Source organism: Mastigoproctus giganteus, chromosome 9, assembly GCF_048544385.1.
Source record: "Mastigoproctus giganteus isolate SK-2022 chromosome 9, ASM4854438v1, whole genome shotgun sequence".
In the NCBI taxonomy this organism is placed as follows: Eukaryota; Metazoa; Arthropoda; class Arachnida; order Uropygi; family Thelyphonidae; genus Mastigoproctus; species Mastigoproctus giganteus.
In genome coordinates, this window is record NC_143583.1 from 202313408 (window position 1) to 202335128 (window position 21721).

Consider the following 21721-nt stretch of genomic DNA (forward strand, 5'->3'; position numbering starts at 1 on the left):
CCTGCAGACCAGAATGCATTACTCAAGATATGGCCTGACCATTATTCCCTTATATAAGGGAATAATCACCTCCTTATCCCTGCAAGCAAAATTCCTGTATATCATTGACAAGACCCCATGAACTGATTTGGCAGCCTGTTTACATTGCTCAGAAAACTTCATATCTGACTGCACAATTCGCATTAGCATTAGCACATGACAAAAGAAAGCAAGCTAATATAGCATCAGCCAAAAAAAAAAACACACACACACTCTCTTCTCATTTCACCCATCCACTCACTCCAAATGTTTGTCTAGTTGTGCCTTGAATCTGTTTAAGCTGTCAACTTCTACAGTGACAAATGGAAGTTTGTTCCAGCAATCAGCCACCTGCTGACTAAAGGCAAACTTCCGCACATCTTTCCTACAACTGTCTTTCCTCAATTTGAATTTATGTCCTCTCAGGCAATTATTCTGAGCAAGAAAAATAATCCCATCAGCATTGAGCATGCTCAAACTATTCAAGGCTTTATACACATCAATCAGATCACCTCACAGGTGCCTAGTCTCAAGACATTGTAATTTACAAAATTTAAGCCTTTCTTCATAAGAGCAACCCTTTGTTCCATTCACTAATCTTGTTGCCCTTCTCTGTACTCATTAAAACAGCTCAACATCCTTCTTAAAATGAGGCCTCCAGACCTGTATACAGTACTCAAGGTGTGGCCTGACCATTACCTTATACAAGAGGATAATCACCTCCTTATCCATCCTAGAAAAATTGACAAGACACCATGAGGTACTCTTGCAAACCGTCTGCATTGCTCAGAAAACTTCATATCTGCCTGAACAATTACCCCCAGGTCCTTTTCACTCTATACCACACAGCAGTAAACCCGTTACTCTGGGATTACTGCTTCCCATATGCAGTACTTTACATTTGTCAATGTTAAACTTCAGTTGCCACCTCTCAGCCCATCTGCTCAACTTTTCCAGATCCTGCTGCACCAGTGTACTGTTATTAGTGCCATTAACAACCCTGCCGACCTTTGTATTGTCTGCAAACTTGAACATTAAGCATGATATACCATCATCAATATCATTTATAAATACAGAAAACAACAATGGAACCAACATTTAACCCTGGGAGACTCCACTAATACATTAGTCCATGAAAAGCAGTGTCCATTGATTACCACTCTCTGTCTTCTCCCACTCAATCATCCCTTTATCCATAGCAGCAATTTACCTCCAGTGCCACACTGCTCCAGTTTGTTCAGCAGTCTTCCATGTGCAACAGTATCAAAAGCCTTTCTAAGATACAAATATATGATATCAAAATTATTCTTTGAATCCAGTTCCTTTGTAACCACATCACAGTATCCAATCAAATTGGTCAGACAAGACTTCAGAAACTTAACAAACCCATGCTGTTTCCGAGAATGCTGAAGCCTCGTCTAGATGATCCTGCAGTGCTTCTTTAACTAGTGCCTCCATTAATTTCCCTGGAACAGAAGTTAAACTAACACGTCTGTAATTACTTGTGTCTCCCTTTAATCCTCCTTTGTGGATTAGGGTCACATTTGCACATCTTCAGTCTATGGCTACCTCCCCTGAATCCAAAGAAGCTCTCATAATTATGGTTAAGGGTTTGCTTACTTCCTTTGCTGCCTCCTTTAATATAACTGGATAGATTCCATCCACCCCAGGTGCCTTTCTTGTGTTTACCTTCAACAATTTCTCCTCCACTTTACTCTCAGTTATTACAAGATTATCTACCTTACTGCCAGATGAATACACCTCTGGCATTCCCCTCGCTGAATAATTCCTCATGTGTGAATGAGGAATTATTCATGCAAAAATATTCATGCAAAATATTCATTTAGTTTGTTAGCTACCTGAGTGGGATCATCAACAGTTGAACCATCGATATCAAGTGGACCAATCTGATTCATCCCCTTCCTTCTAGAGTTTACATAAGTAAAGAACTCTTTGCTGTTTTTTTTTTTTGCATCCTTTGCAAAGATTTCTTGTAATCTACCTTTGCCTGCCTAACCTCCTTTGTGACTTGGTTACTGACCAGTTTACATCTATCATAGGCTTCTGTCACCTGTTAATTTATATATATCCGATGCTTTGTATATGTATCCAAAAATTTATATGTATCCAAAATTGAGAGTAGGAGTGTGCTATAGGCCTAATGACTCTGATGAGTATAATAAGATATTGTACAGGAAAATAGAGTGGGCCAGTAAATCAGAGAGTCTTATAATGGGGGATTTTAATTTCCCAGATATTGACTGGAATTTGTGCATTGGTCACTCGCACACTAGCAAGGCTTTTGTGGATTTATTGGATGATTGTTTTCTACATCAGCATGTTCGTGAAGCAACAAGAGGGAGCAATACTCTTGATCTGATTATCAGCAGTGATTCTTCATGCATTAAGAATCTGCAGATAAATGAACCACTAGGTGGCAGTGATCACAGTGTGTTGAAGTGGGATTTACTCAAGGAGGTAACTACCATCAGAGGTAAAGGGAAGGGTTTTTGTTTTCGTAAAGGCGACTATGATGGTCTGAGACAGTATTTAAATTCTATACAGTGGGACCAACTGATGATGTTACCAACAGCAAACTCACAATGGGAAGCATTCAAGGAACTAATCTTGTAGGCTACCAGGCTTTACATACCAATTAAGAAATATTGTTCAAGGTTTAGGCCTAAATGGTTGTCAGATGAACTAATGAGACATGTGGCAGAGAAGAAAAATGCATGGGATACATACAAATTAATGGGTGACATGGAAGCCTATGATAGAAATAAGTTGGTCTGTAACCAAGTCACAAAGGAGATTAGGCAGGCAAAGGCAGACTACGAAAAATCCTTGGCAAAGGATGCAAAGAAAAACAGAAAAGAGTTCTTTACCTATTTAAACTCAAGAAGGAAAGGGATGAATCAGATTGGTCCACTGGATATTGATGGTTCAACAGTTGAGGATCCTGCTCAGGTGGTTAACAATCTAAACGAGTATTTTGCATCTACATTCATGCATGAGGAGTTATTCAGGAAGGAGAATGATGTAGGTAAAGTAAACATTGGCAGTGAGCTGGATGATTTTGTAATAACTGAGAGGAAAGTGGAGGAGAGATTGTTGAGGATAAACATAAAAAAGGCACCTGGGGAGGATGGGATCTATCCAGTTATATTAAAGGAGGCAGCAAAGGAAGTAAGCAAACCCCTAGCCATAATTATGAGAGCTTCTTTGGACTCAGGGGAGGTACCCATAGACTGGAGATGTGCAAATGTAACCCCAATTCACAAAGGAGGATCAAAGGCTGACACAAGTAATTATAGACCTGTTAGTTTAACTTCTGTTCCAGGTAAATTAATGGAGGCACTGGTTAAAGAAGCACTGCAGGATCATCTAGACAAGAATTCAGTTATAGCTCAGATGCAGCATGGTTTTGTTAAGGGCAGGTCTTGCCTGACCAATTTGATTGGATACTATGATGTAGTCACAAAAGAACTGGATGCAGGGAATAACTTTGATATTATATATTTAGATCTTAGAAAGGCTTTTGATACTGTTGCACATGGAAGACTGCTGCACAAATTGGAGCAGTGTGGCATTGGAGGCAAATTGCTGCTAGGGATAAGGGGATGGTTGAGTGGCAGAAGACAGAGAGTGGTAATCAATGGACACTGCTCAACGTGGACTAATGTTATTAGTGGAGTTCCTCAGGGTTCAGTGTTGGGTCCGTTGTTGTTTTCGGTGTTTATGAATGATATTGATGATGGGATATCAAGTTAATATCCAAGTTTGCAGATGATAGAAAGGTTGGCAGGGTTGTTTAGGACACTACTGACGCTATGCTGCTGCAACAGGATCTGGAAAGGTTGAACAGATGGGCTGAGAGGTGGCAAATGAAGTTTAACATTGACAAATGTAAAGTACTACATATGGGAAACAGTAACCCCAGAGCAACATATCAACTCTGCGGTACTACACTGACAGTGGTGGATAATGAAAAGATCCTGGGGGTAATTGTGCAGGCAGATATGAAGTTCTCTGAGCAGTGCAGATGAGCTGCAAGAGTAGCTCATGGTGTCTTGTCAATGATATACAGGAATTTTTCTAGCAGGGATAAGGAGGTGATTATTCCCTTGTATAAGGAAATGGTTAGGCCACATCTTGAGTACTGTATACAGGTCTGGAGGCCTCATTTCAAGAAGGTGTAGAGCTGCTGGAACGGGTACAGAGAAGGGCAACAAGATTAGTGAATGGAACAAAGGGTTGCTCTTACGAAGAAAGGCTTAAGTTTTGCAAATTACAGAGTCTGGAGACTAGGCACCGGCGAGGTGATCTGATAGAGGTGTATAAGGCTTTGAATGGTTTGAGCATGCTCAATGCCAATGGAATTCTTCATCTTGCTCAAAATAATCACCTCAGAGGGCATAAATTCAAATTGAGGAAGGATGGATGTCGGATAGATGTGCGGAAATTTGCCTTTGGCCAGCAGGTGGTTGGTTGGTGGAACCGACTTCCGTCACTTGTTGTTGAAGTTGATAGCCTAAACAAATTTAAGGCCCAACTGGACAGGTATTTCGAACGAATGGAGGAGTGAAATGGGAGTGGTGTGTTTTTTTGTTTTTTTTTTTCTGATGCTGAATAAGCTTGCTTTCTTGCATCATATGCCTCTACTAATGCTAATGCTAATGCTTTTTTCTTCTCTGCCACATCTCATTAGTTCATCTGACATCCATTTAGACCTAAACCTTGAACAATATTTCTTGGCTTTTCAAGAATTAATCTTGAAAAGCCAAGATTAATTCTTGGTTGGTATGAAAAGCCAAGCTTCCAAGATTAATTCTTTGAATGCTTCCCATTTTGAATGTGCTGTTGGTAACATCATCAGTTGGTACCACCGTATAGAATTTAAATACTGTCTCAGACCACCATAGTCACCTTTACGAAAGCAAAAACTCTTCCCTTTACCCCTGATGGTAGTTACCTCTTTGAGTAAATCCCACTTCAGCACGCTGTGATAACTGCCACCTAGTGTTTCCTTTATCTGCAGATTCTTAATGCATGAAGAATCAATACTGATAATCAGATCAAGAGTATTTCTCCCTCTAGTTGCCTCCCGAACATGCTGCTATAGAAAACAACCATCTATTAAATCCACAAAAGCCTTGCTAGTGTGTGAGTGACCAACCCACAAATTCCAGTCAATCTCTGGGAAATTAAAATCCCCCATTATAAGACAATCTGATTTACTGGCCCATATATTTCTCTGCACAATTGCTCATTATACTCATCAGATTCATTAGACCTATAATACACACACCTACTCTCATTTTTCCTTTTCCAGTGCTTATGTCACACCAAACAGACTCAACATTGCATTGTCCACCAACATGAATTGGATCGTCTTCCTTAGATTTTATGTGTTTCTTAACTAACAATATAATCCCTCCTCCCTTCATGTCCTGTCTATCGTTTCTGTACGCATTGTACTTCCCAATTTATCCCCAGGTTTTTTTCATTTTCTACTACCCTGAGTGTAACACCACATAGTTGGTACATTTCTCTGGGGTTACTGCTACCTATATGCAGTACTTCGCATTTGTCAATGTTAAACTTCAGTTTCCACTTCTCAACTCATCTAACCAACTTTTCCAGATCTTTTTGCAGCAGCATACTGTCATTACTGTTATTAACAACCCTGCCAATCGTTGTATCATCTGCAAACTTTGACATTAAGCTTGATATACCTTCATCAATATCATTGATAAATATACAAAACAACAATGGGCCCAAACACTGAACCCAAACACAGGACCCATTATCTGTCTTCTCCACTCAACCATCCTTTTATCCCTTGCAGCAAGTTGCCGTTAATGTCATACTGCTCCAATTTGTACAGTAGTCTTCCAGTTAAATAGATTCAAGGCAAAACTAGACAAACATTTGGAGCAAGTGGATGGGTGAATTGAGAAGGGTTTTTTTTTTTTTTTTGGCTGATGCCATATAAGCTTTCTTGCATCATCATGTGCCTTTAATAATGTTAATGCAGGACCACTGGACAGGCATGCAATTATATTGCAAATACAGCATGGATTTGTCAAGAGGTGGCCTTATATAAACAATCTGATAGATTACTATGATGCAGTGACCAAGGAACTGGATGCAAAAAAATAATTTTGACATTGTATACTTGGATTTCAGGAAGGTTTTGCACATACCGTTGCACATAAAAGACTTCTGTACAAACTGGGGCAATGTGGCATTAAGGGAAAGTTACTGCTATGGATAAAGGGATGGTTAAGTGGAAAAAGACAGAGAGTGGTTATCAATGGCACTGCTATTCATAGAATAATGTTATTAGTGGAGTTCCCCAGAGTTCGGTACTGGGTCCATTGTTGTTTTCAGTATTTATTCATCAACCTTAATGTCTAAGTTTGCAGAAGATACAAAGGTTGGCAGGGTAATTAATGATGGTTATAATGGTGAGCTACTGCAACAAGGTCTAATAAATTTTTGGTCTATGTGTTTAAAAATGGTAGTTGAAGTTTAACATTGACATATGCATGATACTGCACATTGGCATCAGTAACCCCAGAGTAAGTTATTAACTGTGTGCTACTACACTCAGGGTAGTGGAGAATGAAAAAGACTTGTGGGTAATTGTGCAATCAGACATGAAATTCTCTGAGCAATGCAGGTATGCTGCCAGGACAGCTCATGGGCTTTTGTCAATGATTTATAGAAACTTTGCTAGCAGGAATAAGGAGGTGATTATCCCTTTGTATAACACCATAGTTATGCCACATCTTGAGTACTTTATACAGGTCCTGGAGACCTCACTTTAAGAAGGATGTAGATCTGCCAGAACAGTTGCAGAGAAGGGCAGTCAGAGTAGCAAAGGGAACAAAAGGGTGCTCTTACCTAGAAATGCTTCAGTTCTGCAAATTGCAGCATCTTGAGACTAGGTACCTGTGTAGATCTCATTTTAGGTGTTTAAAACCTTGAATGGATTGAGTAAGCTAACTTTTTATGGTATTTTCGCTTGCTGAGATCCTGTACATCTCACAGAAGGAGGCATAAATTCAAGTTTAGGAAGAATAGTGGATGGTTGCAGAATGAATGTGTTGAAGTTTGCTTTCAGCCAGTGAGTTGTTGATTGTTGTAACAGGCTTACATCTGTTGTTGCAGAAGCAGATGGGTTGAATAAATTAAAGGGAGGACAAGATAAATTCTCGGAGGGTACATGCGGGTGAACATGTTTGTTTTTTTTTTTGACTGATACTATATAAGCTTGCTTTCTTGCATCATTTGCCATTACTACTACTTTGGAGTTGCTGCGGTTGCTATTATATTATATTGTTGCAGGATATTATATATTTGGATCTAAGAAAGGCTTTTGATACTGTTGCACATGGAAGACTGCTGCACAAATTGGAGCAGTGTGGCATTGGGGGCAAATTGCTGCTATGGATAAAGGGATGGTTCAGGGGGAGAAGACAGAGAGTGGTAATCAATGGATACTGCTTATCGTGGACTAATGTTGTTGGTGGAGTCCCTTGGGGTTCAGTGTTGGGTCCATTGTTGTTTTCTGTATTTATAAATGACATTGATGATGGTATATCAAGCTTAATGTCCAAGTTTGCAGACGATACAAAGGTTGGCAGGGTTGTTTATATCTATCATAGTTTCATCCGACATCCAATATGACCTTAGTTGCTAATGCTCCTGACAACAAAATAACAAACAAGTCATTAGTTCATCTGACATCCATTTAGGCCTAAACTTTGAACAGGATTTCATAGTTGGTATGAAAAGCTTAGTAGCTTCCAAGATCAATTCTTTGAATGCTCTTCATTTCGAATTTGCCTTTGGCAACATCATCAGTTGGTCCCACTGTATATCGGGTTTAATGTCCAAGTTTGCAGATGATACAAAGGTTGGTAGGGTTGTTAACACAGTAAAGACATATGACCAGTTTATATCTATCATAGGCTTCTGTGTCGTGTGTTAATTTGTATGTATCCCATGCATTTTTCTTCTCTGACATATGTCTCATTAGTTCATCTGACATCCATTTAGGCCTAAACCTTGAACAATATTTCTTAGTTGGTATGTAAAGCCTAGTAGCTTCCAAGATAAGTTCTTTGAATGCTTTCCATTTTGAATTTGCTGTTGGTAACATCGTCAGTTGGTCCCACTGTATAGATTTTAAATACTGTCTCAGTCCATCGTAGTCGCCTTTATGAAAGCAATAACCCTTCCCTTTACCCCTAATGGTAATTACCTCTTTGAGTAAATCCCACTTCAGCACACTGTGACCACCGCCACCTAGTGGTTCATTTATCTGCAGATTCTTAATGCATGAAGAATTACTACTGATAATCAAATCAAGAGTATTACTCTCTCTAGTTGCCTCCCGAACATGCTGATGTAGAAAACAATCATCCAATAAATCCACAAAAGCCTTGCTAGTATGTGAGTGACCAGCCCCCAAATTCCAGTCAATATCTGCAAAATTAAAATCCCCCATTATAAGACTCTCTGATTTAGTGGCCCACTCTATTTCCCTGTACAGTTTCTTATTATACTCATCAGAGCCATTAGGCCTATAGCACACTCTTACTTAAATTTAAATATTTGATATTTACCAATTTTATCAGGATGTTTCCTTTTCAAGCGATCTAAAAGTCTTGATGGTTTCATAGCCTCATTTGAAAAAGAACTATTACACATAAGACACATAGTCTGTCTTGAGCTGAATGGATGTTAAAAAACCATAAGCTAGATATTCACCCAGATACTGCTGATACTTTTTCTTTTCAGCACTTAGCATTAGCATTAGTAGAGGCATTTGATGCAAGAAAGCAAGCTTATGCAGCATCAGCCAAAAAAAAAGTAAAAAAAAAACCCACTTCCACTTCACCCCTCTGTTCGTTCAAAATACCTGTCCAGCTGAGCCTTAAACTTATTTAGGCTATCAACCTCCACCACAAGGGATGGAAGTCTGTTCCACCAACTAACCACCTGCTGGCTAAAGGCAAATTTCCACACGTCTATCCTACATCTGTCTTTCCTCAATTTGAATTTATGCCCTCTCAGGTGATTTTTCTGAGCTAGAGGAAGAATCCCATCAGCATTGAGCATGCTTAAACCATTCAAGGCTTTATACACCTCTATCAGATCACCTCGCTGGTGCCTAGTCTCCAGACACTGTAATTTGCAAAACTTAAGCCTTTCTTCGTAAGAGCACCCCTTTGTTCCATTCACTAATCTTGTTGCCCTTCTCTGTACTCGTTCCAGCAGCTCTACATCCTTCTTGAAATGAGGCTTCCAGACCTGTATACAGTACTCTAGGTGTGGCCTAACCATTGCCTTATACAATGGAATAATCACCTCCTTATCCCTGCTGGAAAAATTCCTGTATATCATTGACAATACTCCATGAGCTACTCTTGCAGCCCATCTGCACTGCTCAGAGAACTTCATATCTGCCTGCACAACCACCCCCAAGTCCCTTTCATTCTCTACCACTGTCAGTGTAGTACCACAGAGTTGATACGTTGCTTTGGGGTTGCTGTTTCCCATGTGTAGTACTTTACATTTGTCAATATTAAACTTCATTTGCCACCTCTCAGCCCATCTGCTCAACCTTTCCAGATCCTGTTGCAGCAGCATAGTGTCAGTAGTGTCCTTGACAACCCTGCCAACCTTTGTATCGTCTGCAAACTTGGACATTAAGCTTGATATACCATCATCAATATCATTTATAAATACAGAAAACAATAATGGACCCAACACTGAGCCCTGAGGGACTCCACTAATAACATTAGACCACGATGAGCAGTGTCCATTGATTACCACTCTCTGTCTTCTCCCCCTCAACCACCCCTTTATCCATAGCAGCAATTTGCCTCCAATGTCACACTGCTCCAATTTGTGTAGCAGTCTTCCATGTGCAACAGTATCAAAAGCCTTCCTAAGATCCAAGTATATAATATCAAAGTTATTCCCTGCATCCAGTTCTTTTGTGACTGCATCATAGTATCCAATCAAGTTGGTCAGGCAAGACTTCCCCTTAACAAAACCATGCTGTGTCTGAGCTATAACTGAAGTCTTGTCTAAATGATCCTGCAGTGCTTCTTTAACCAGTGCCTCCATTAATTTTCCTGGAACAGAAGTTAAGCTTACAGGTCTATAATTACTTGTGTCAGCCTTTGATCCTCCTTTGTGAATTGGGGTCACATTTGCACATTTACAGTCTATGGGTACCTCCCCTGAGTCCAAGGAAGCTCTCATAATTATGGCTAAGGGTTTGCTTACTTTCTTTGCTGCCTCCTTTAATATAACTGGATAGATCCCATCCACCCCGGGTGCCTTTCTTTTGTTTATCTTCAACAGTTTCTCCTCCACTTTACTCCCAGTTATTTCAAGATTCTGTAGCTTACTGCTAGAGTTGAATACACCTCTGGCATTCCCCTTGCTGAATAACTCCTCATGTGTGAATGTCGATGCAAAATATTCATTTAGTTTGTTAGCTACCTGAGCAGGATCATCAACAGTTGACCCATCAATATCAAGTGGACCAATCTGATTCATCCCCTTCCTTCTAGAGTTTACATAAGTAAAGAACTCTTTGCTGTTTTTCTTTGCATCCCTTGCCAAGGATTTCTCGTAATCTGCCTTCGCCTGCCTAACCTCCTTTGTAACTTGGTTGCATATCAGCTTGTATCTATCATAGGCTTCTGTGTCATGTGTTAATTTGTAAGTACCCCATGCATTTTTCTTCTCTGCCATATGCCTCATTAGTTCATCTGACATCCATTTTGGCCTAAACCTTGAATAATATTTCTTAGTTGGTATGTAAAGCCTAGTAGCTTCCAAGATAAGTTCTTTGAATGCTTCCCATTTTGAATTTGCTGTTGGTAACATCATCAGTTGGTCCCACTGTATAGAATTTAAATACTGTCTCAGTCCATCGTAGTCACCTTTACGGAAGCAATAACCCTTCCCTTTACCCCTAATGGTAGTTACCTCTTTGAGTAAATCCCACTTCAGCACACTGTGATCACTGCCACCTAGTGGTTCATTTATCTGCAGATTCTTAATGCATGAAGAATCACTGCTGATAATCAAATCAAGAGTATTACTCCCTATAGTTGCCTCCCGAACATGCTGATGTAGAAAACAATCATCCAATAAATCCACAAAAGCCCTGCTAGTGCGTGATTAACCAGCCCCCAAATTCCAGTCAATATCTGGGAAATTAAAATCTCCCATTATAAGACTCTCTGATTTACTGGCCCACTCTATTTCCCTGTACAGTTACTTATTATACTCATCAGAGTCATTAGGCCTATAGCACACTCCTACTCTCAATTTTGATCTCCCAATGCTTATGTCACACCAAACTGACTCAACACTGCACTGTCCAGCGATGTCGACTGGCTTCACTTCCTTGGTTTTTATGTGTTTCTTAACTAATAGCATAACCCCTCCCCCCTTCCTATCCTGTCTATCCTTTCTGTAGACGTTGTACTCCCCAAATTGCAGTTCTGCATCCCTTATATCTGTGTGACACCACGTCTCTGATATCCCAACAATATCTCCTTTGATGTTTTGAGCAATACCTCAAATTCATCAAATTTATTTACTAAACTCCTAGCATTGGTAGGAGTTTAGTACACAAGTATACCTGCACCTGTTTCTATTCTTAGCTACCCTAACACAACCCATGTGTTTACTTGTACCGCAATGGCTCCCAGCAGTCTCTGAAATACCATGCATCTTGTTTTTCAGGATTCTGCTCATTCTAATAGAAGCAGTGCAAGAATCTCTTTCACCTCTGCCAGTGGCTACTGTCAATCTATTGGTCTTTGTCTCCCCCCAAGCTAGCAGTTTTCCGACCCACCTAACACTGCCTCGATAGCATCAGCAAATATCCTTGCACCCTTTCTATTTAAGTGTATCCCATCCCTGTAGAAGCAATCTCTCCTGTTAACAAGTACAGTCCAGGCTGAAAAAAATTCTACCCCTTGAGCCTTGCACAATCTTTCCACGGCCGAATTGATCGACAAGGCTCTCATCATATACTCCCTCCTATCGTGTCTGGGCAGAATTGCAGACACTTTCAAATTCAACCCTAATTCTCGGCTTTTGTTCAGCAGTGACCTGTACTTGTTAAGTAATTCTGTCGGTCTCCTACTCTTAATATTATTAGTGCCAATGTGTACAACTATATCACCTTTTGTGCCCTTAAAAGATGATATTCGCTTTACAACGTCATCAACCTTTACCCCTGGCAGACATACCCTGGTCCTGTTCCACCTATCTTTTTTTACAAAGCATGTTCCCCGTTTCCCTGACAATAGAGTCACCAACAACTACTAGTTCCTTCGGGACCAGCGCATTCTGCCTTGGGGGTTGCCTCTGTGTCACACGATGCCCAAGTGCAAGCTCTGGCGTTGATGTGGGCAGCTGAGAGCTTGATGGGCCCCTCAATTTAGTTTCTTCGAGGGCATCCACCCTGTCCTTCAAGCTCTCATATAGGCCCACAAGAACGCCGAGTTGTTGCCTGATATTGATACACTCCTTGCATCGCGCACACACAAAGACATCCCCCATGGCAGTACTCTCAATTTTGATCTCCCAATGCTTATGTCACACCAAACTGACTCAACGCTGCACTGTCCAGCGATGTCGACTGGCTTCACTTCCTTGGATTTTATGTGTTTCTTAATAATAGCATAACCCCTCCTCCCTTCCTATTCTGTCTATCCTTTCTGTAGACGTTGTGCTCCCCAAATTCCAGTTCTGCATTCCTTATATCTGTGTGACACCACGTCTCTGATATCCCAACAATATCTGCCTTTGATGTTTTGAGCAATACCTCAAATTCATCAAATTTATTTACTAAACTCCTAGCATTGGTGTACACACAAGTATACATGCACCTGTTTCTATTCTTAGCTACCCTAACACAACCCATGTGTTTACTTGTACCGCAATGACTCTCAGCAGTCTCTGAAATATCCTGAATCTTGTTTTTCAGGCTTCTGCTCATTCCAATAGAAGCAGTACAAGAATCTCTTTCACCTCTGCCAGTGGCTACTGTTAATCTATTAGTTTTTGTCTCCCCCCAAGCTAGCAGTTTTCCGACCCACCTAACACTGCCTCTATAGCATCAGGAAATATTCTTGCACCCTTTCTATTTAAGTGCATCCCATCCCTGTAGAAGCAGTCTCTCCTGTTAACAGGTACAGTCCAGGCTGAAAAATATTCTACCCCTTGAGCCTTGCACAATCTTTCCAGGGCCGAATTGATCGACAAGGCTCTCATCATATACTCCCTCTTATCGTGTCTGGGCAGAATTGCAGACACTTTCAAATTGAACCCTAATTCACGGCTTTTTTTCAACAGTGACCTGTACTTGTTAAGTAATTCTGCCGGTCTCCTACTCTTGATATCATTACTGCCAACATGTAGAACTATATCACCTTTTGTGCCCTTAAAAGATATCAATATCTCCTGGCCATAGCTGTCTTCCAGCACTTAATTCTGCTTAATTCATCTTGATATCAAGATCATTCAGGAATCTTTTGATCTCTTTGTGACAGAAAACCAAAGGAAACATTGAGTGGAATATGTTCCACTTAAATCTTTTTTTGATTTTCTGTAACAAAGGTATGTCATCATTAATGCAAGAGTTAGAAGTAAAGTCAGATGCTAATAAGTGTGCTTTGTATTTAGCTAGACCTATAGACAAAATGCAATTTCAATAAATGGAAAGTTGCGTACCCAAAACTATATGTCTCTTTTTTTTGTTTTAGTGTTTGAGCTACTCTCTGCAAGCAGGATCACTACTGCTAAATAGTATGGGATTGTACCATTGATATATATTTTTAAAACTTCTTCTTCTTCTTCTTCTTCGGTCCTTAGCTGGCAGCTGGGGGAGGCGGTTGGCCACGCAACCAGTATGCTGCTGTAGGTGCCGCAGGGTTTCGGACTTGCTCTGTGATGTTCTTCCATACCTTACGATCCAAGGCATCAGTCCTAGCCTGGTTAAGGTCGAGACGTCGGCTCTTCAAGTCATTTTCCACTTGCTTGGCCCACGTTTTCCTAGGCGCGGTCCGTTGGATGCTCCATTGGGTGGGTCGTTGTCTCCAAAGGAGTGTGGATGGTATTCTATTCGTGCCCATTCTACATATGTGGCCAAACCATCTAAGCCTTCGCTTCTGGATTTGGTCGGCAATGGTTGGTTGCTGTTGGCATCTGGCACGGATGGTATCATTAGTGATGCGGTCGCGAAGAGAGATGCCCAAGATCTGCCGCAGGCATCGCATTTGGAATACCTCAAGTTTGTTCAAATCTAACTTGAGACAAATCCATGTTTCCGATCCGTAAAGAAGAATGGGCAGGATCAAAGTCCGGAAGAGTCGGATTTTAGTCTTTGTGGAAATGTTGGTCCTCTTCCACAGACACCATTTGAGCGAGGCGAACGCAGTGGCCGCCTGTCCAATTCTGCTGTGGATTTCCATGGTGGATGCAACTTTCTTCTCCTGGACCAGCGACCCAAGGTATTTAAAGTCCTGCACTTGCTCGATCTGGACGCCTTCGAGATAGATGGTGGCTTGCGACCCATCTGTTGTCAGGGCCTTTGTCTTATCAGCATTGATCTTCAAACCGTATGGCCGGGCAATGCGGGCAATGTCGTAGAGGATGTCCGTGGCTTCAGCGTCGTTACCGGCAAGGATAGCACTATCATCAGCAAACATCAGGTCAGTCACATAGTGATCCTTGTCATATTGTATGCCCTGTCTGTTTCTGAATGCTTGCCTCATAATGGCGTCGACCACGATGTTGAAAAGCAACGGGGAGGCTACATCCCCTTGGCGGACTCCAGTTTGGATGGTAAATTCCTCAGATAAATCGTTCTGGATGCGCACCTGGCTGGTTAAACCGTTGTATGCAGTTTGGAGGAGTGTGATGACTTTTCGAGGTACATGTTCAACTACCAATGGTGTAAAAAATGCAGTATAATTTTTTCCCTCAGCACTGAGGTGCTCATAGTAATTTTAAGAGTCTGCAAAGAATCTAAAACAAAAACCCAAATGTGTTATAGAATTTCTTAAAATACTGATTTAGACTTGTTAATACATAGCAGTTTTTGCAATTCTGTTTTTGCAGGTACTGGAAAAATATCCACATTTTGATCTAACATACAGAAAAAACTTTATCAAGTCAACTGTGAGGCTGGTATGTATAGAGAAATATGTTCTGGCTTATTCTAAATTTTGTAATGATTATATTTTAATTACTAAAGTAAATTAATAAAACTGCTTCACAAATCTTTATTGAAAAGGCAGATTTTTATAAACCAGCAAAACATGCCACAAAACATCCAAGGGACCTTCCTTGCCACAAGGAAGGTCCCTTTGAGTATTGTAACTTTTAACCTTCTCATCATGTGACAATTTCTGAACATTTTTCCAAACACTCTCTAACTATCCTCATCATTCATCTGGCCTTGTACCATGTGATATTTATTTTTTCTCAAAATAAAAAAATCACTTTTTTTTTTTCTGGTGGTGTAGAAATGGCAATTAGGGAACTTTAAAAAAAAAAAGGACTTCGAAGGAGGTTTTTTTTGATAATTATATAATCAGTGAGAAAAATTTTTTAAATTTTCTAAGGTTGCTGTTTTGAAATTTTTATGTGTAATTATCTATAAATATTGTATTTGCTCAAATAAATATTTGTTTCTGGAACTTTTTGATCCCGCCTTGTGTAAATAGAAAGCTATAATTTTGACTGAAATAATCAATTTTTATTTGATTCATAATGAAATAGTAAAATTCGTGGTAAAAACTGTTTTATTTGTATGACGTATTGATGATTATTTAAGTTAAATTATTTTTTTTTTTTTTTTTTTACTTTATATTAGATTCTCTCCCAGATGGGACAGAAGACTTATGTTCATGTAGCTGCTACAAGCTGAATGCTGTTATAGCATAAAAGAAAAAGTTTAGAAAAAAACCTGAGTAATTTTGCACTATAATATATCTAATATATCAACAAATGACATAGCAAGATGTCATCTGTTGATATATATTTTTTCAGTGCACTCTGTAAAGTTTATTAATTTAATGGATAATAAAATTCAATTCTGTCTTAAATCTCTGTTTTTATGGAAACTTTTCATTTAATCAGAATTTCTATGCTGTCTTAAATTACATTTTTTTTTTTTTTTTTACTGAAAATCATTTCAGAGGAGTTACCAGAAATATCTCCTGCCAATAAATCTGCAGATTCTAGTGAAGAGGAAATATATATAACTAAATACCACACAATATAAAGTCAATGTGAGCTATATCAATTAATTTTAGCATTCAAAAGTAAGAAAAGATATCAAATGAGAAAATTGTCAGAACAGCAGTCCCAGCTACCATGCCAACCAAAAGGGCTTACCCAAAGGCATGCTGGTTTTATGACTGACACATTCATAATAGACATACTTGGAATTCAAGTAGGTCACAGAACTTCTGCATAGAATATTTCAATTATACATTTTTAAAATTGAGTTTCGATGAAGGTAAAGAAAGCCAACACGAGAACCATGGAAAACTAACCAGACAAACTGGTTTGCCACTACAGCAGTTTCTCCCTGCATTCTTGGTAAACAGACTGTGTGTATTATCGGTATTGGCAGAAGAAGTTGAGAATAATATATTGATTGACACGTAGGTATGACAGACAATAACATCATAGCGTTAAGTGATTCGTTAACGTTATGATACATATGTATATAAAGAATCTTTCTTTTCCTATTATACAGGGTGTCTCAAAAATATTTACAAACGTTTAGGGGAGGTAGGTAACATCTAAAGGAATGTGAATCGCATAGGAACCCATAACCGGAAACGTCATCGTAAGTCGGTAGACGGCGCTGTTCATCAGTTCATGAGAGAGGAAATTTCTGATTTACTCATTCAAGCAGTAGTCACCGCACGAAGAGCAGGCATCGATATACAAACTGTGAGCTGGCAGACATGCACCTAGTGTATGGATTAGCAGAAGGGCAATGGACGAGCCGCTCAACAAATTTATGGAGAACGCTTCCCAGACAGACATGTACTGGACCATCGTTTGTTTGCACGTGTGCATCAAAGTTTGTGCGATTATGGGTCATTTAGAGGTAACAGGAGTAGTGCAGGCATACCACATTCGACGCGAACTCCCGCCATGGAAAAAATTGTGTTGAATGCCGTCCAGAATAACCCTACTACCGGCACACGTGCCGTTGCCTCTGCCTTAAGAGTGTCCCGTTGCAGTGTACAGCGTGTCTCGCACGGTGATTCCTTACACCCCTTTCAACTCCAAAGGGTTCAGTTACTGAACCCTTACTGAATTCCCCCAAGATCATCCTGCACGTGTGGCTTTTGCACAGTGGTTTCTCCAAGAAAGTGTTCAAGACTTGAATTTTCCAGCCTATGTTTTGTTAATGGATGAGGCTTATTTCACTCGGGAAGGCTTATTCAATCAGCACAATGCTCATGTGTGTGTGGACACACGACAACCCACATGGTGTGTGCCCCCATGTGGCACAACATCGCTTTGCAATAAATATGTGAGCAGGTATGGTCGGTGACTGTTTAGTCAGCCCATACCTGTTACCATCCCGCATGAACTCCGCTAAATATCGGATCTTTCTTGAACAAGTTCTACCAGGGTTACTTGACAATGTTCCAGCAAATGTGAGACGCAACATTTGGTTTCAACATGACAGGGCGTCTGCCCATTATGGAAGGTGTGTTCGTGACCATTTGAACAGGCATTTTGGGTGTCGATGGATTGGCCTTGGTGGACCCGTTGCCTGGCCCCCATACTCACATGATTTATCGAGTCTTGATTTCTTTCTGTGGGGGGGGGCCCTCAAATCTATCGTGTATGAATCGCCTGTAGAGACAGAAACGGATCTCGTGGCAAGACTCGTCTGCACTGCTGCTACTGTCAAAGGAACTCCAGGTGTGTTCAACCGTGTCCGCCAATCCATGCTGCATCGGTGTCACGCATGCATCGCGTCTCCTGGTGGAACCTTCGAGCATCTGTTGTAACATCATGAAATGCATCCATCTCGTACTCCATTGTTAATATTATGTCAAATAAATGTTTGCCAGTAATTACTGTATTATGTCATTTCTGCTTCTTGTGCCCCTGCTACTACTTTCCCGTGATGTTTCCGGTTATGGGTTCCTATGCGATTCACATTCCTTTAGATGTTACCTACCTCCCCTAAACGTTTGTACCAATATTTTTGAGACACTCTGTATATATATATATATATATATATAAGAACCTTTCTTTTTTTTTCTATTATTTCCTAACCTAACCTTTAAGATTAACAAAATAAAGATTCTTTATTTTGTTAATAAAGAATCTAACCTAACCTTTAAAGTTAGGTTAATAAATAATAGGAAAAGAAAGAAAGATTGGTGTTCAAGGAGTGTTGATATGCATTCCATAACCTCTCTTACCCAAATGTCAACCTCATCTTCTCGGGGCAAACTGGCCCATTTCCACAGGCGAGGTTCTGGCGATCGAGTTGGCTGCCTCCGTAGCCAGGTGAGCAGGAGCAGCAGTGCATAGCACATGCTTCTTGATTAGACTGGGGTTTGAGCCCGTGACCACCAAATACGGAGGATGCGAAAGGTCAGGGAATGACCACTGCATATCCCCGGAGCAATATGGCTTTAGTTGCTAATGCCCCTGAAAACCAAATAAACATAAACAGCGATCGAGTCACAGTGGTATAACTATCCCATCACATACAGAGGAAATGCTGTACCTGAAGCCTGTCTAGAGGCAATAAGGTGGCAGCCCCACCACTAGACTTACCCCGCAAAAGGCTGGTAACCTATCTGGGGGACATTCTATGTACTCGAAAATAAGCTCAAAGTTAAAAACTGGACAGATCTCAAGGATAATGACCTAGGCAATAGATATAGGAGTATGATTAGGGACGTTAAAGAAGCAACTTGGAACATTAGGGGAATAAATTATAAATTAGATGAATCGACCATGGAACTAGAAAATAGAAATATTGACAATAGCAGTCATTACCGAAACAAAAAAGAAAAACAAAGGATCCAAGGAAATGGGTAACTTCATAAGGATATACTCAGGTGTACCAAGTGAAATGTGGGCATCATCAGGAGTTGCTGTTATAATAAAGAAAGAATGGGAAAACAAAATATTAGACTACTCTTGGATATCACCCAGAATATTGAAATTAAGAGTAAAAATTCTTATACAATAACAACCATTGGCATCTGCACACCAGTAGAAGGCAACATTGATGAAACTAGAATTTTATGATGAATTACAAGAGATCATAGACCAAACTAACAAAAATGAATACCTCATACTAGTAGGAGATTTTAATGCAAGAGTTTGTGCTCAATCAATAGACAAATGTATAAGATCAAAAGGCAAATCCCTGGTCAACAATAATGGAAGATGCTTGATAGACTTCTGCATTTTTAATAAACTTAAAATTATAAATATTTTTTTCAAACACAAGAATATCCATAAATTCACATGGGAAGCAAGAAACACAAAATCTATAATAGATTTTATTATCATTAATGAAAATTTAAATGACGAAACTAGAGACACTAGAGTATTCAGAGGCAGTGAAATTGACAGTGACAATTGACAGAAATTCACTACCTAGTAGAAAGCACTTTCAAAATAAAAAGAAATTATCTTAATAAAAAGAAGAAAATGCCGACAAAAACTACTATGAAATTAAAAATACATTTGTTGGAAGATGAAAGCACTAAATTCATGTTTGAAAGTCGATTGAAAGATAAAACTCAAATCAGATAAAAGTGATAATGTTGAGGAAATCTGGTCAAACATGAAAAAATCAATTCTGGGAACTGCTGAAGAAAGTCTGGGATCCTATAAAAAATAAAAACTGACTAAGAAGTTGGAATGAAGAATTGAAACAAACGATCAATGAGAAAAAACAAAGACCTATAAACTGTTCCTACAAACTAAAAGACCTACATCTACGCATAAAATATAAAAAGCTTAGAGCAGAAGCGAGAAAACTAACCAGAAGAATCCAACAAGATGATGGGATAAATTTGTTAAATCCTTAAAACGTGATATCACAGGCCCACAGAGAAGAGGTTTTAAAATTTTTAAGAAATTACAACTAGACACAAATGATCAAATAAAAACTAACTCCATCTCTCAAGCAGAACGGAAGCAACACTATTCCAAATTATGTTATAACACTGGCACTACGGAATTGGAAGATGAATCTGTGGTAACCGAAGATGAAGAAAATATAACAATGGAAGAACTAAAGTTAATATTACAAAAACCAAAAAAGCCCAGGCATAGACACTTTGAATGTAGAACTATTTAACTCTGGTGGCACTTTATTAAAAAATGCACTACTAAAATTATTTAACATCATATGGCATAAGCAACAAATACCCAAAGATTGGGAAACAGGAATAGTAATCATTTTACACAAAAAAGGCTCCAGAAATAACCCTAACAACTACAGAGGAATAACACTGCTATCAACTGCTTCAAAGCTATATTCTAATATACTAAAGAATAAACTTAATAAATACAGTGAACAATTCTTAGAAGAAGAAAAATGTGGGTTCAGAAAAGGGAGAAACACAATAGGGCGCCTCCGTAGCTAGGTGGGCAGGAGCAGCAGTGCGCAGCACATGCTTCTTGTTAGACCTGGGTTCGAGCCCATGACCACCAAATACGGAGGATGCGGAAAGGTCAGGGAATGACCACCACATATCCCCAGAGCAATATGGCCTTAGTTGCTAATGCTCGTAAAAACCAAATAACAAACAACAACAAACAAGCACAATAGATGCCATTTTCTCATTACAACAAATTTTGGGGAAAAGAAGAGAATTCATCCTACCAACGTTTCTGCTGTTTATTGATTATGACAGTGTAAACCAGGAATAACTTTGGCAGATTCTACAGGAAGAAAATATCCCAACACAACTCCAGAAAGCAATGCAAAGTCTATATAAAAACTCAAAAGCCTGCATAAAATATTCTAATGGCCAACTATCAGACCCAATTAATGCCAATAAAGGAGTCAAACAAGGATGTGGACTATCACCAAATTTATTTAATATCTACATCAATAAAATTATTAAAGAATGGAAACAAACAGCAATGGAATACAGTTGAACAACAGGAATAAAATCCAAACTATATTATATGCTGATGATTAAGTTATAATTGCAAAATCCGAAGATGAACTACAGATAGCAGCAAATGAACTGAATAAAATAGGTAAAAAGTACGAGATGAAAATCTTCACCTCAAAAACAAAATCAATGGGATTATGTGGAAAAAACATACAAAGAGTCAAAATTGTTATTGACAAAATAATAGAACAAATATTTGATTTCACCTATTTGGGAAATTTAATATAAAATGAAGGGGTAACATCCACATTAAACTACAAAAATATAATAAAATGAATGGAATGATTAAATGCCACTTCGGAAAACAAATGACAACTGAAACAAAATTACGACTGCATAACACCACTTCAAAATCAGCCCTCTTCTACAGCTGTGAGACTTGGGTCATAAATAAGAAAGATGCACACAAACTAGAAGCAGCACAAATGAGATTTTTAAGACCATTATTAGGC

At 39.3% G+C, this 21721-nt stretch overlaps 1 protein-coding gene across 1 annotated transcript in view; it reads left to right on the forward strand.

Annotated features, from left to right (window-relative positions):
- The window catches only part of LOC150081034 (uncharacterized), a 152674-nt gene extending 136671 nt beyond the window's left edge, over positions 1 to 16003 (forward strand). The window contains exons 8-9 of the mRNA XM_090380895.1: positions 15193 to 15261; positions 15950 to 16003. Of these exons, the coding sequence (XP_090237021.1) occupies positions 15193 to 15261; positions 15950 to 16003 (123 nt within the window). The remainder of the gene's footprint in view (positions 1 to 15192; positions 15262 to 15949) is intronic.
- The last annotated feature ends 5718 nt before the right edge of the window (positions 16004 to 21721 follow it).